The 12142-nt window shown below is 43.1% G+C and overlaps 1 protein-coding gene across 2 annotated transcripts in view; it reads right to left on the bottom strand.

The window, feature by feature from the left end:
• Positions 1-10993: 10993 nt before the first annotated feature.
• Positions 10994-12142, bottom strand: part of arhgef28a (Rho guanine nucleotide exchange factor (GEF) 28a) — a 571388-nt gene continuing 570239 nt past the window's right edge. For both annotated transcript variants that reach the window (XM_038805467.1, XM_038805468.1), the window contains one exon: positions 10994-11446. In XM_038805467.1, coding sequence (XP_038661395.1) covers positions 11265-11446 — 182 coding nt within the window. In that variant the 3' untranslated portion in view covers positions 10994-11264. The remainder of the gene's footprint in view (positions 11447-12142) is intronic.

Raw genomic sequence — 12142 nt, 5'->3', positions numbered from 1 at the left:
AGCATTAGACCACCCAATGGTATTGTAAATTGTGGAAACTTCCTCAACTGTGACAAATTGTTTAGTTAAAGTTGTATCCATGACCGACCATTACCAGGCCACTCATGAGAACTTGTTTAAAACATGTATGTCACACGTGATCAATAAAGTAGCATATTTAAGCTCCATTTTGTAATTAAATGTTCCACAGAACTTATTTATAAAAAGAGGACATAAGTTGCATTAAAACATTTTATTCTGTCCTTTATATCAATTATGGTTGGGAAAGTGATGCATAGCTTTTAGTTGTATGAAGTAAAGTAAAGCATAGCAACTGCCATGTGCAATGTCAATCTTTCTTATGTTGTGTTCCACTCAGTATCCTCACCTGAATCCCAGAAGTAGAATTAAAAAATTTTCAAATGACTCTCTTTGTGGCCGCACTGAACGATGCTAATAGTTTCGTACCAACTAGTATGAAATTTAAAAAGTCCTGTGTTGTGTGACCCGTTGCACACTAAGAGCTTGTCGAAAGTCATCTCATTTGGCACCTTCAGAACCTGGTCCCATATGCCTGGAGTAGGAGGGAGAGGATTAAAATCCAGATCTCGGAGGTCAAAGGGCAGTGCTCTAACTTTAGCGAAACGGCGATTCACGCATGGAACTAGTTACCGGTGCAGGTGGTCAAACAGGAAATTGAAGAGTTTTATAAATGAAATAGAAAGGTTTCTGCCATCTGAACGGATTTGTGCTCATTAAAAGGAAATAATTGGATGTGACAGAAAACTGGACAAACGACCTATTCCACTTGAAGCACTGTATACCATTATGCAATTTGCTACACTACCCAATCTCTTGCTGAACAGTACTTCATGAGTGCAGTGCCCTTTCTAAAGTCAGGGCTAACTGGCATGTCACTGTATTACTTTGTCGCTAATCAGAATGCACCAACAGACCTCACCAAGTGATAGCCAGATGGCTTAATGAGTAAATACATCATCAAGAATGATACGAGCCAGGTAAGGCTTCTGTTTGATCCAACGTCTGCTTTTGACCACAGCTGTCATTGAGGTGTTTACATTTAATCTCAGTATCCTGGGTTAGAGTGGGAGAAGATGAACTGAGCAAACAGCTCCTAATCACAGTCCAGTAATCCCTGCTGGTTAATGCATGTGTGGACATCAGGTGAAGACAGAATTCCCCATGTCTTGGCTCAGACATTAGGAATGAGAACCTCATAGAGGTACTTCTGAGGCTGTGACCACAGGAGGAAAGGAAAAGGACAGATCAGCAGGAATGGATACTCCGACAGTACATTTGGAAAGAAAGATTCTTAGTCAAATACAGGAAAGCTATTTAATTTACCTTAAAGCAAATAAACAAGATGAATGATGTGCTCAGTGACATTTACATTCAAAATAATGTGCTGAATGCTGCTAAACCATCTACCAGAGATGTGATCAATGCCCGATGGCCCTCGGTGGCCTACTTTTTAAACTAATTAAGTTTTTAATCTTTGCTGCCAAGAAGGAGTTCATTGGCATAATTACTTTCTATTTGAATGATTAATCACACCCAATTACGACTTCATACATTATATCCAGAGATATTTAAAGGTTAGGTTTTCCCATTGGTGATTTTCTTCTTTACGTTGTATTTTTAAATGATTTTCTTTACAGCAATTTATTCAATTTCTTGTGAAAAATGAGTTTTGTGCATTTTATAAACAACCAAGGAACCAATTAACTAATTTTAAAAATCAGCGACTTTAATGCTGTACTATGTTTTGCTATACAAATATCAGCAGCGGAAGAGTTAATTAGATACATAGGCACAGACACTCCAGAACATCTGTTCAGACTTTATTAAGCTGCCTGCCAGATAAGGTTCATTTGGAACATTTTATAAAATTCGACATGTTTTGTACATAAGAAATAATTACATTTGTCATGATCTTTTATGAGGCTGATGACACATGATGCACATTTTTACTTCAACTGCAGATGTTTTTTTTAAATATTAAAACCTGCATTTTGCAATTCAGCAATTCTAAACATTGAAGGTGCAAGAAATGAAAGAAGCTAATGAATATATATTCAATTCAGTATTTACAGTTCAAGATATACGACAGCCACCAGAAGTCTTTGTTTGGTTAAATGTGTTTATATACTTTCATAAATCTAATTGAAACAATAAACTGTACACTCTCAAATGTATGTCTGATGCCGGGCTAAGGAGGTGTGACTTGTGTGGTGACTCACCACACCACTTTTAATAATGTTTCTAATGTTCCGAATGAGGTTCTGCTTTAGGGTTTAAGTATAATTAAGTTTCCACTCACAAAACACTTTTGCAGCACAGGCAGGAAGTAACTGCATTCAGAATTTATTTCCATTTTGTGACACTGTGGTGCTGGAAACCCTTTAAGTTACTTCCATTAGTGTTCAGTAATCTATCCTTCACCGACCATCTTGAAATGATCAGCTCAGGTTTTAAAAGGTCACTATTTATGGAGTTGAGCCATCTACCCCCCACTCGAATATGAAAATTGCGGTAAACACAACATTCCATTGCTTGAGAACCAACCTCATTGTGATGAAATCAACACATATTCTGACGTCTCATCCTCCATAATTAAAATAAAGTTGTACTCACTTCCTTATGAAACTACTGCTAAATATTGCTAATTCTTATCCTTGTTACTCTGAATTTTAGATGGTAAAATTACAACAGGTGGTAGTGTCCCCCATATATATCAAAAATCTTAAAGCCACATTTGCACTTGTACACTAATTGCTTCAGTCTGGGCACCAGGCGAAAACCTCCAATTATTTTATTGCAGGTTTGGTAACAGTTAAAGTACAATGCATCATAATGGCATCTCCTTTTGAATGGCAACACATAACACAAGGGAAAGGCAGTCAGTCTCTTGACCTCACAACAGGGCTGTGCTTATACTATGTTGATACCAGTGTCCATGATGCAAAGACTGATTTTAAGAGGAATCCATCCCAGATATAATACCCTTTTGGTGTGGATGGTGGTATAAGCATTTTATAATTTATGAGAATCAACTGGTCAATTCTGCACCAGCTTAAAGAAACTACACTTTCCTAACCATCATCCCACCTAATAAAATAATTACCAGCAATTCATTTAATATTAATGTGCGGTGGCAAACTGTTAGCTCTATTGATACATCTTGAAATCTATTGGCCACCGACATGTAATAATATATAGTCCTACCGGTGTATTTCGTAGCATGCATACATATGGTATAACCTGATGTTATTCTGCTTTGGTCTATAAGCAGGTTAATTGAGGATAGCTGGTTTAATAATTCAACTTTCTGACCTGCTTAATGATCATGTGAACAGCATTTGGGCTTGGATTGGATTTTCATGAAGTCAGGGCCGCTGGCTTTTAATTTTTAAAAAAAGTTTAGAGTACCCAATTCATTTTTTCCAATTACGGGGCAATTTAGCGTGGCCAATCCACCTACCCTGCACATCTTTGGATTGTGGGGACGAAACCCACGCAAACACGGGGAGAATGTGCAAACACCACACAGACAGTGACCCAGAGCCGGGATCGAACCTGGGACCGCGGCACCGTGAGGCTGCAGGGCTAACCCACTGAGCCACCGTGCTGCCCCTGCTGGCTTTTAATAATGGTGGGTGGAACCTGGGTGTCCTGCACTCATTTTTAACAGACTCAATGTTTTGCCGTCAGGGGAAGGGAGCAGAAACCCAAACTCAGCCATGTGAACTTAGTTCTGAGTTAAAACAAACACCACCGTGGCTTTTCAAAGGGCCTTAACCTGTTGAGGGAGTCACAATTTGATAAAGTAGACCTAAAATCTCTTAAAGGATGGGTAAGGTCTGGTTAAATGTCATGATCAGAAGTTTAAAAAAAAAAACATTGCTTTTTAAATATGGAAAAAATTAGAATTAAGCTGTCAGCAAGAGTTAAAAAAACATCTGCTGGACGGCTTCGATTGACAGGCCACCTGGTGTAGATCAGAAAAAAATACCCCATGTTCTTGCAATTTATTAGTGTGTTGACATTTCCCAAGGACAATTATTACATGATTATGAATGCATGGCTGAGTTGTAAAAGCTACAATTACCTTAGCAGGGGTTTCTGAGTTCACAGATTGTTTGCCAATTTAATGAGGCTATTAAAGGTTTATCTGTCTTTTTGATGTGTGGTATCATTACTTTATCAGAGATTAACCACTTAAATATATTTAAATGCTTTGAACAGGTTTCATGAATGGCTGTTTTTCCACTATCAAGATATAATCAAAGAATTTACAGTGCAGAAGGAGGCCATTCTGCCCATCGAGTCTGCATCGGCTCTTGGAAAGAGCACCCTACTTACGCACACCTAACCTTTTTTTTGGACACTAAGGGCAATTTAGCATGGCCAATCCACCTAACTTGCACATCTTTGGACTGTGGGAGGAAACCGGTGCACCCGAAGGAAACCCACGCACACACGGGGAGAAAGTACGAACTCTACACAGTCAGCCAAGGCCGGAATCGAACCGAGTCTCTGGAGCTGTGAAGCAGCAATGCCAGCCACTGTGCCACCATACCGCCCGACTATATTAATTATTAGAGGTTTATGTTTTTTTTTCTTTTCCACATGGCTGCTGGGAATTACCATGGTGAATTCTGGGTAAATAGCCGAGGAGGCGACATGTGGGTATGAAAGTCTTCAGGGCATGAGTTGGTATCGGGGTATGAGGTGTCATGGGGTGGGTGGGGAGGGAGCATGATCTAGTATGGAGGTGGCATGAGGGTTATTTAAGGCCATTGGGGGTTGGGTGGGAGCAAGAGTCAGCATGGATGGCGCCATGGCAGGACGGTCATGGGAGGTGAGTGGGAATGTGAGCGGGTGTGGATTAGAGGGCCTAACAATTTGTAAGACAACTGGGACAAAGTCCGAGAGAACCAAGACAAGCCTTTTAACCAGTCCACCTTGGTATTTGCCCATTCCCGTGGCTGCCTCGAGTCTGCTTCTGCTTCACTAGGCCTGACTCAGACATACTCCTGTCGCCCTGGAGTGAAAATTGGGTGAATGGGCCCTTTTAATCCGAGGCAGGTCTGTCACCAGGAAATTTCCTGATCTCATCTCTGCCATTTAAATCTGGCCCTTATCACTTGCCGTTTCTATGGAGTTTGTAGGGCCAAAAGGGAGGGCCTCGCCGATCAGAAAACAGGCAGGGAATCCCCATAATCTCTAAGGGCAATCAGGTGGCTTTCAGTGGCCACGCCAAGGCCCCATTGTGGATGCCTCATCTGGCAGAGATTGCTTGGGATTGAGGGACCTCCTCCTGTGCAGCATCCATTTAATCCTTGAGCCTCGAGTAAATTGCAATGTGCTCAGGGATCATTGGTGCATACTGGATCATTAATGAGCCTAATTGGCATGTGGCCACTGGCTGCCCCTTCCGTCTTCTCATTTTTAGTGGGGGAACATTTTCACATCACCGGGGGAATGACGCAGCCACTAGCCCATGATTAAGTGGGCTCAGTCGCTGTGAGCTGCATTAAATCCAGCTCTATATCACTGAAGGCACATTCTGATGGTTCAGGACACAGGCACTGTGAATATAACGGCAACTCTAAATGCACATATAAGAAAGGTCATTACAGTTATAAAACCAGTTTACACGATAATTTAAACAAAATTATTAAACAGGATCTAGTATTGATTTTAAATTGTAATGGTGACAGCTAAATGCAACATATAAGCGTTCATTCAGTTTAGTTTAATCCATTCTGGAATTGTGGCTCGTGGCATAACATATGCAATTTCTTAAGCAAACAGATATTTAACACACCTGAGCACTCACTGAGACATTTGATAAAATCCCAGGATTAAAGGCAGCTGGGAACTTACTTGTGTACAAAATTTACTGTGAGTTTGAGTGCTGCATTGATTTAATGCGATCCAGCCTAATTTGGTGGAAATGGTCAGCCAAATAAGAATGAATGATTTTTATTAGTTTATCCATTTTATGCCCTTCAGGTGTCCACAAATCGTATCCAACTTTGTTTCATAACAATATCATTTTGCAGTTATGTAGCACCTTTAACAAAATAAAAACAGCCCAAGGCGTCTCCCCAGAATGGGATCAGATAACATTTAACATTGAGCCACGTAAAGATATATCAGCAAAACTGACCTTAGGTTGGTCAAAAAACACAGGTTTGAAAAGAACGGTTCAAAGAAGGAGAAGCCGAGAAACACAAAGGTTTATGGTGGGATTGGTCTCTGCAAAATACGGGCAAGGAACATATTCTTGGCACTGATTGATTAAATAGGCCTAATTAAGGCAGTCATCTGATAGATTTAAGCACAAATGATCAATAATTGAAGGGTGAATGCAGAGTCATAATGTTTCACATTTAAGTACATAAGAATTAGGAGCTGGAATTAGCCATTCGGCCCCTCGAGCAAATCATGGAGCAAATCTTCTACCTCAGCTGCGTCTTCTCGCACTATCCCACATTCCCATGATTCTTTTAGTATCCAATAATTTGTCAACCTCTGATTTAACTAAAGTCACTGAGTATCCCACACCTCTCTGTGAAAATCTTCTCACCTCAGTTCTAAATGGCCCTTATTCTGAGATGGGTACCCACTAGCTCCAGCCCAGGGAAACGTCCTCCAAGCAGCTTTATGAATTTTATGGGCTGGATTCTCCGATTTCCAGACTAAGTGCTGATGCCGACGTGGGAACAGTGACGCTTTACGCCAGAAAAAACAGCGTAAAAGCTGCATTGATCCTCCGTCCGTTGGAGGGGCTAGCAGCCAGGCAGCGTAAAGCCCTTGGCTTTACCTGCGGATACGGCCGGGTCCGTGGCCGTGCATGCGCACGGAGGCGGCCTGCCAAAACCTGCCCCCCTGTAACCAGCCTCGCCACCTCCAGGCCAGCCCCCCAGCCCCCGACGAGGGCCACCCTGCCAGCGGAATGGCTCCCCCCCTCCCCTGACTGTGGCGGCGTTGAACTCAGTCCATAGCTGCCACGCGGTGTCCATGAAAAAAAGGATAAGTGTTCCACACCGTCGGGAACGGCACATCTGGGGCGGGCCTCAGGTGCCGACCTGAGGCATCCAAGTGGCGTGCATGCCCTTTTTGAGGGGGCGGAGCATCGCAAAAAAGACGCGCCCCCGATTTCTGCGGAAACAGGGATTCTCCGGTCGATCGCCGAACGCGATTTTGGAGTCGGCAATCGGAGAATCCCGTCCAGTATATTTCAATTAGATCCAGGGAGTACTGGTCTAGTCTATGCAATCACTCTTCGTAGGATAATCCCTTGATCCCAGGAATCAGTTTGGCGAATCATCAGAGGCAAGTATTTCTTCCTTAAGCAAGGAGACCAAAACTGTACGCAGTTCTCCAGGTGTGGTCTCACCAGAGCCCCATACAGTTTCTGCAAGGTTTATTTACTCTCACACTCCAATCCCTTTGTAATAAGAATATGTAAACAGGGGAGTAACTTTATTTCAATTCATTATATTTTTTGATGTGTGGTCTTTTTCTGCACTGGACCGTCAGTCCGCCTACACTGGGAGGCAAAAAAAGAACCTTTATTAAGCTGACCATTTTGTACAGGGGAAGTTGGACAGTAAAGTTGAAAGAAATCCAATGCCATTGTATTTGATCTTAATTCAGTAGTTTAGAAAAAGCACGTGCAGCAAATCTTGACATTTCGAAACAAATGAGAACAAACTGGACCAGAGGTTGTCATTAATTACAGTTCAGCAAAAAACTGTAAACACTAATGGTTGACTGGTTTAGTGGCTAACAAACTCAAGGGGCACATTACCTCAAATGGAAGCCAAGTTTCTGAAGTGAACTGAAAATTGGCTGAATCAGAGGAAATGAAAGAAAGCTGAACATTAGCTGCATCAGCAGGAAGGAGATGTCTAGCAAGGTGCCTTGGGGATCACTGAAATACATTATTTGGAGGTGGGAACAGAAACAAAATATGCTGCTACTATCAAACTTGGGTATGTGGGTGAAGAAGAGGGCCAACTATAACAGAACAAACAGAGCAAATATGGAGGGAGATTTTAGATTGGTTAAATGGACTGGCAATTGGCACTTGCTGTTCGCAAATGGATGCGACCAAAAAAGGTGAATAAGCAGTGAGAATATAGCTTAATTGGCATTATTCTGCAGGTCATAGCAGTGGACAGAGGACAATGATATGGAGTGTTTCTGGGTCCTGTTTTGAAACCACAGGACAATGTGCAACAATAATTTAAAAAAACAATGATTTTAAGGTTTACAGCCAGAGGGATAAAACACAAATCTCAAAGTGACGATGATTTAGTACAAAGCATTGCTGTGCCTCCACCTGGAGTACTATATATGATTCTGGTCACCAATATTACAGCAAGGCGAATGTAGCATTGGTGACATTACAGTGAACTAAATTGATAACTTGGATTAGATATCTGAACTGTACGTCAGAGGTGTCACTGATATGTTCAGGAATCAATGACGTATGGATAAATTAAACCCAAGCGTTTAACCATAAAGTCCTTTGGGACATCTTGGGATCATGAGAGATACTATATAAATGCAAGTTCTTTCTTTAATACAGGATTGCATTTAAGAGAAAACACAAATTCTACAATAAGGGTCACAGAATAATAAGAGAAGAGAAAAGGAAGTTTTGATTCAATAACTTTACACAGAGGACAGTGAATGTATGGAATAGATTGCCCAGGGAATCAGTGGAGAATTAATAGTGTTGGTAAATTCAATATACGGATGGTTATATATCACAGAAAGCAACTAAAGGTGTTGAGAAACTAGGAGGTTATCTCAGCCCTGAAGAGGAGTCATACAAAGTTTCTCTGTCCACAGATGCTTCCAACCTGCTGAGTTTGTTCAGCATTTCCTGTTTTTATTTCCGATTTCCAGTAACCCCAGTATTTTACTTTTATTGTACAGATGGAGTATCTGTTATCTATTAATTCCGAAAACCAAACACATCCAAAAACCGCACAAAAGCCACCTTGACATTTAGCATGGCAATTCTAAGGCTAGGATTTTCCGCTTCCAATCACATCGGGTGAGTTCACAACTGAAACGGAAAATCTTGCGAGAACTGCGATTGTCCGTTCCCCCACGGTCAATGGCCAGGGGGGGTGTTACCCGATTTATGGAACATCATTTGAATGAATTAGTATCTCATTATCAGACCTCTATTCTTGAATCAACCCCTCCTCACCCCGTCAGAAAAAAATCCATTTCAGGCTGAGGGCAGAACAGCATGAAACACAATCGGCCTCCCTAGGCATGCGCCTGATGAGCAGACCTCCCAGGGGAGCTCAGGTGAGTGCATCCTTCAAGGGGAGAGGTTCATGATTGGGCACTGCTGGCACCCAGGGACAGTGCCAGGGTGTAGTGTTGGGGAGGGGGAGCGGGTAGATGGGGGACAGGATTAGCTCCTTTGTGCTGAGGCAGCCTTTGCAAATGGCGGCCCGATCCTTGAGAAACTACGTTGCTGGCGGGTTGGGCGAACCAGAGGCCAATGATGTTTTTATTTCTCTGTGCTGGACTCTATGGTGGATAAAGCCGCTGTTGCTTACAGTGGCTACAACGTCGCTTTTCCCACCTGCTATCGGCCTTTGCCGACATCTTGGAAAATCTCACCCGAGTTGTTTATTGGCAATATTTATCTTCCCATTTTTGTGGTGAATATGCCAAAAAGAAACTTATTATTGGTACTTATTAAAGATACCCTGGCCAGGATTCCCCGAGCCTCCGCGCCGAAATCTCGGCTGGCGCGCGGTCGGAGAATGGGGCGTGGGACCTGCGATCGGGTCTGACGCCTTCCCGCAATTCTCCGGTGATCAGACAATCGCAGTCAGTCACGTGCGTGCGGTTAATGCGGCGCCGGTCGGGGGCCGCTGAAAGAGGTCCCCGCGGTGATTTTCCGCGAACAACTGGCCGAGTTCCCGCTGACGTGGTTCACGTATGGTTCCACCTGGTGGTAGCTTGGCGTCGCGGCTGCAGTGGCCGTCCTGGTGGGGGTGGGGGGATCCGTCACGAATGGCAGGCCCGCGACTGGGGGCCACCGATTGGTGGGCACGTGCGATCTGGGGGGGGGGGGGGTTGCCAGCGTGGCCAGCGCTGCAGGCGGCAGTCGCGCACATGCGCGGACCCGCTGCTGGAAGTGCTGGGCCCCGTATCAGCAGCCGGAGCTGCATGGAGCACTCCGGGGCCCTGTTAGCCCCCTTAAAAACAGAGAATCACTCCGGACTTTCTAAAAAATGTCCGGAGTGATTCGCACCCGTTTTCTCGCGGGCGTGGGGACATAGCCCCATTATTGGAGAATCCCACCCCCTGCATTTATTACTGTATTCAGCGATGCAGCTTCCTCTTCTAACCATTTTATTTACTCGGTTTCGACCATTCTAAGTTTATATGCGGTATCTGAAAACCCAAATGATCTGAAATACGAAATGCAATCGGCCTCAAGGGCTTAAGATGATGCTTGACCCGCAGTAGGTTATGACATTGGTGATGAATGGTGGCTCTTGGAGAAGTATAGTGGTCTCGCCTAGGCCGATACATTCTCATATTCCAAGTATGTGAAAGGATGGTACAAAAAGTTGGGCTTAAATAGATCAAACAAGGAAACTTCAAGATATTTGACTGAAAAAAAAATATATGCTGTATTCATGGAAAGATCAAATTGCAATTGAAAGCCAACTTTCGTGATGTCTAAGTAGGCCATAAATCACACTGAACACTTTTAATAATGACAGGCTGTAGAATTAATAAAATAAAACAGAACCTGCGTGGTGGGAGGCCATTGTGACCCTGGGAAATTAAGCTTAAACTGAGTAAGCAAGACAGTGTTTAGCCTTAGAAACTGGACCTTCTGATGAAAGAAAATCAGATTATTGTAATTAATAACTTAAGAGCTACAGGCAAAATATCAAAACCTGTCCTTGAAATGAGAAGACTGCAAGTTAGATACGGTCTTTTTCTGATTTATAACTGCTTCAGCTAGCATGACGTAACAGGTGATAGAGTGTTTCATATATCACAATCTTATCACTATACTGAAAAGTGTAATAAATTTCATGAAACTTCAAGGTTCATCAGCATATCTGGGTCTACAAGGCTTAGTAAAGAATTAACTGCCAGATTTCAGTATTTGTAACATTTAACTGAATGTGACCAGGAGGTCAAGGCGTCCATATGTTGTTCCAGTTTGACTCTAAAGTGCTCATTTTGAAGGAGTTTCAGAAGTAGAATATGTTCTCCTCTTCAGCCCCATCTTCCTGTCCATATTTGCTTTCCTGTGAGACATACGAGCATTCCTGCACTAACAGCTGCATCTCCCACTGAGACGAGAAACCTCCTTGATGCAGACTGCTTGGAGTTGGTTGCTGAACAGACGAGGCCATTTGTTTGGTGTTCGGATCTGTACAATGAAAAATGAAGTTAATAAATACTCAATTCTAATTTTAGACTTGCAGGGCTTGATTTTAACTCCCTCTGCCTGACACAAACCAGGCCTAGGGATGAAGGTCCAGTTAAAATGAAACGAGAGATTCACCCAGTTCTTTCACTGACTGATCTGGCAGACTTCAATTTTAAATGTTGGATGGTGAGGACACCTGGTGAAGGAGATGGGGGTCTCATTAAATATGCAGATAGAGTCTGCTGGCATCATTATGTCCTCACTCTGCAACTGGATCCTCGACTTTCTGACCCACAGACTGCAATCAGTAAGAATAAACAACAGCACCATCTCCACAATAGTCCTCAATACCGGAGCCCCGCAAGGCTGCGCACTTAGCCCCCTACTCTACTCCCTGTACACACACGACTGCGTGGCAAAATTTGGTTCCAATCCATCTATAAGTTTGCTGACGATACAACCATAGTGGGCCGGATCTCGAATAACGACGAGTCAGAATACAGGAGGGAGATGGAGAAACTAGTGGAGTGGTGCAGCGACAACAATCTATCCCTCAATGCCAGCAAAACTAAAGAGCTGGTCATTGACTTCAGGAAGCAAAGTGCTGTACACAGCCCTGGCAGCATCAACGGGGCCGAGGTGGAGATGGACAGCTGCTTCAAATTCCTAGGTGTACACATCACCAAAAATCTGTCC

Source organism: Scyliorhinus canicula, chromosome 8 (genome assembly GCF_902713615.1).
Source record: "Scyliorhinus canicula chromosome 8, sScyCan1.1, whole genome shotgun sequence".
NCBI classification, from domain to species: domain Eukaryota; kingdom Metazoa; phylum Chordata; class Chondrichthyes; order Carcharhiniformes; family Scyliorhinidae; genus Scyliorhinus; species Scyliorhinus canicula.
Note: the sequence above shows the minus strand (reverse complement) of the source record. Positions and strands in the feature narration are given on the sequence as shown.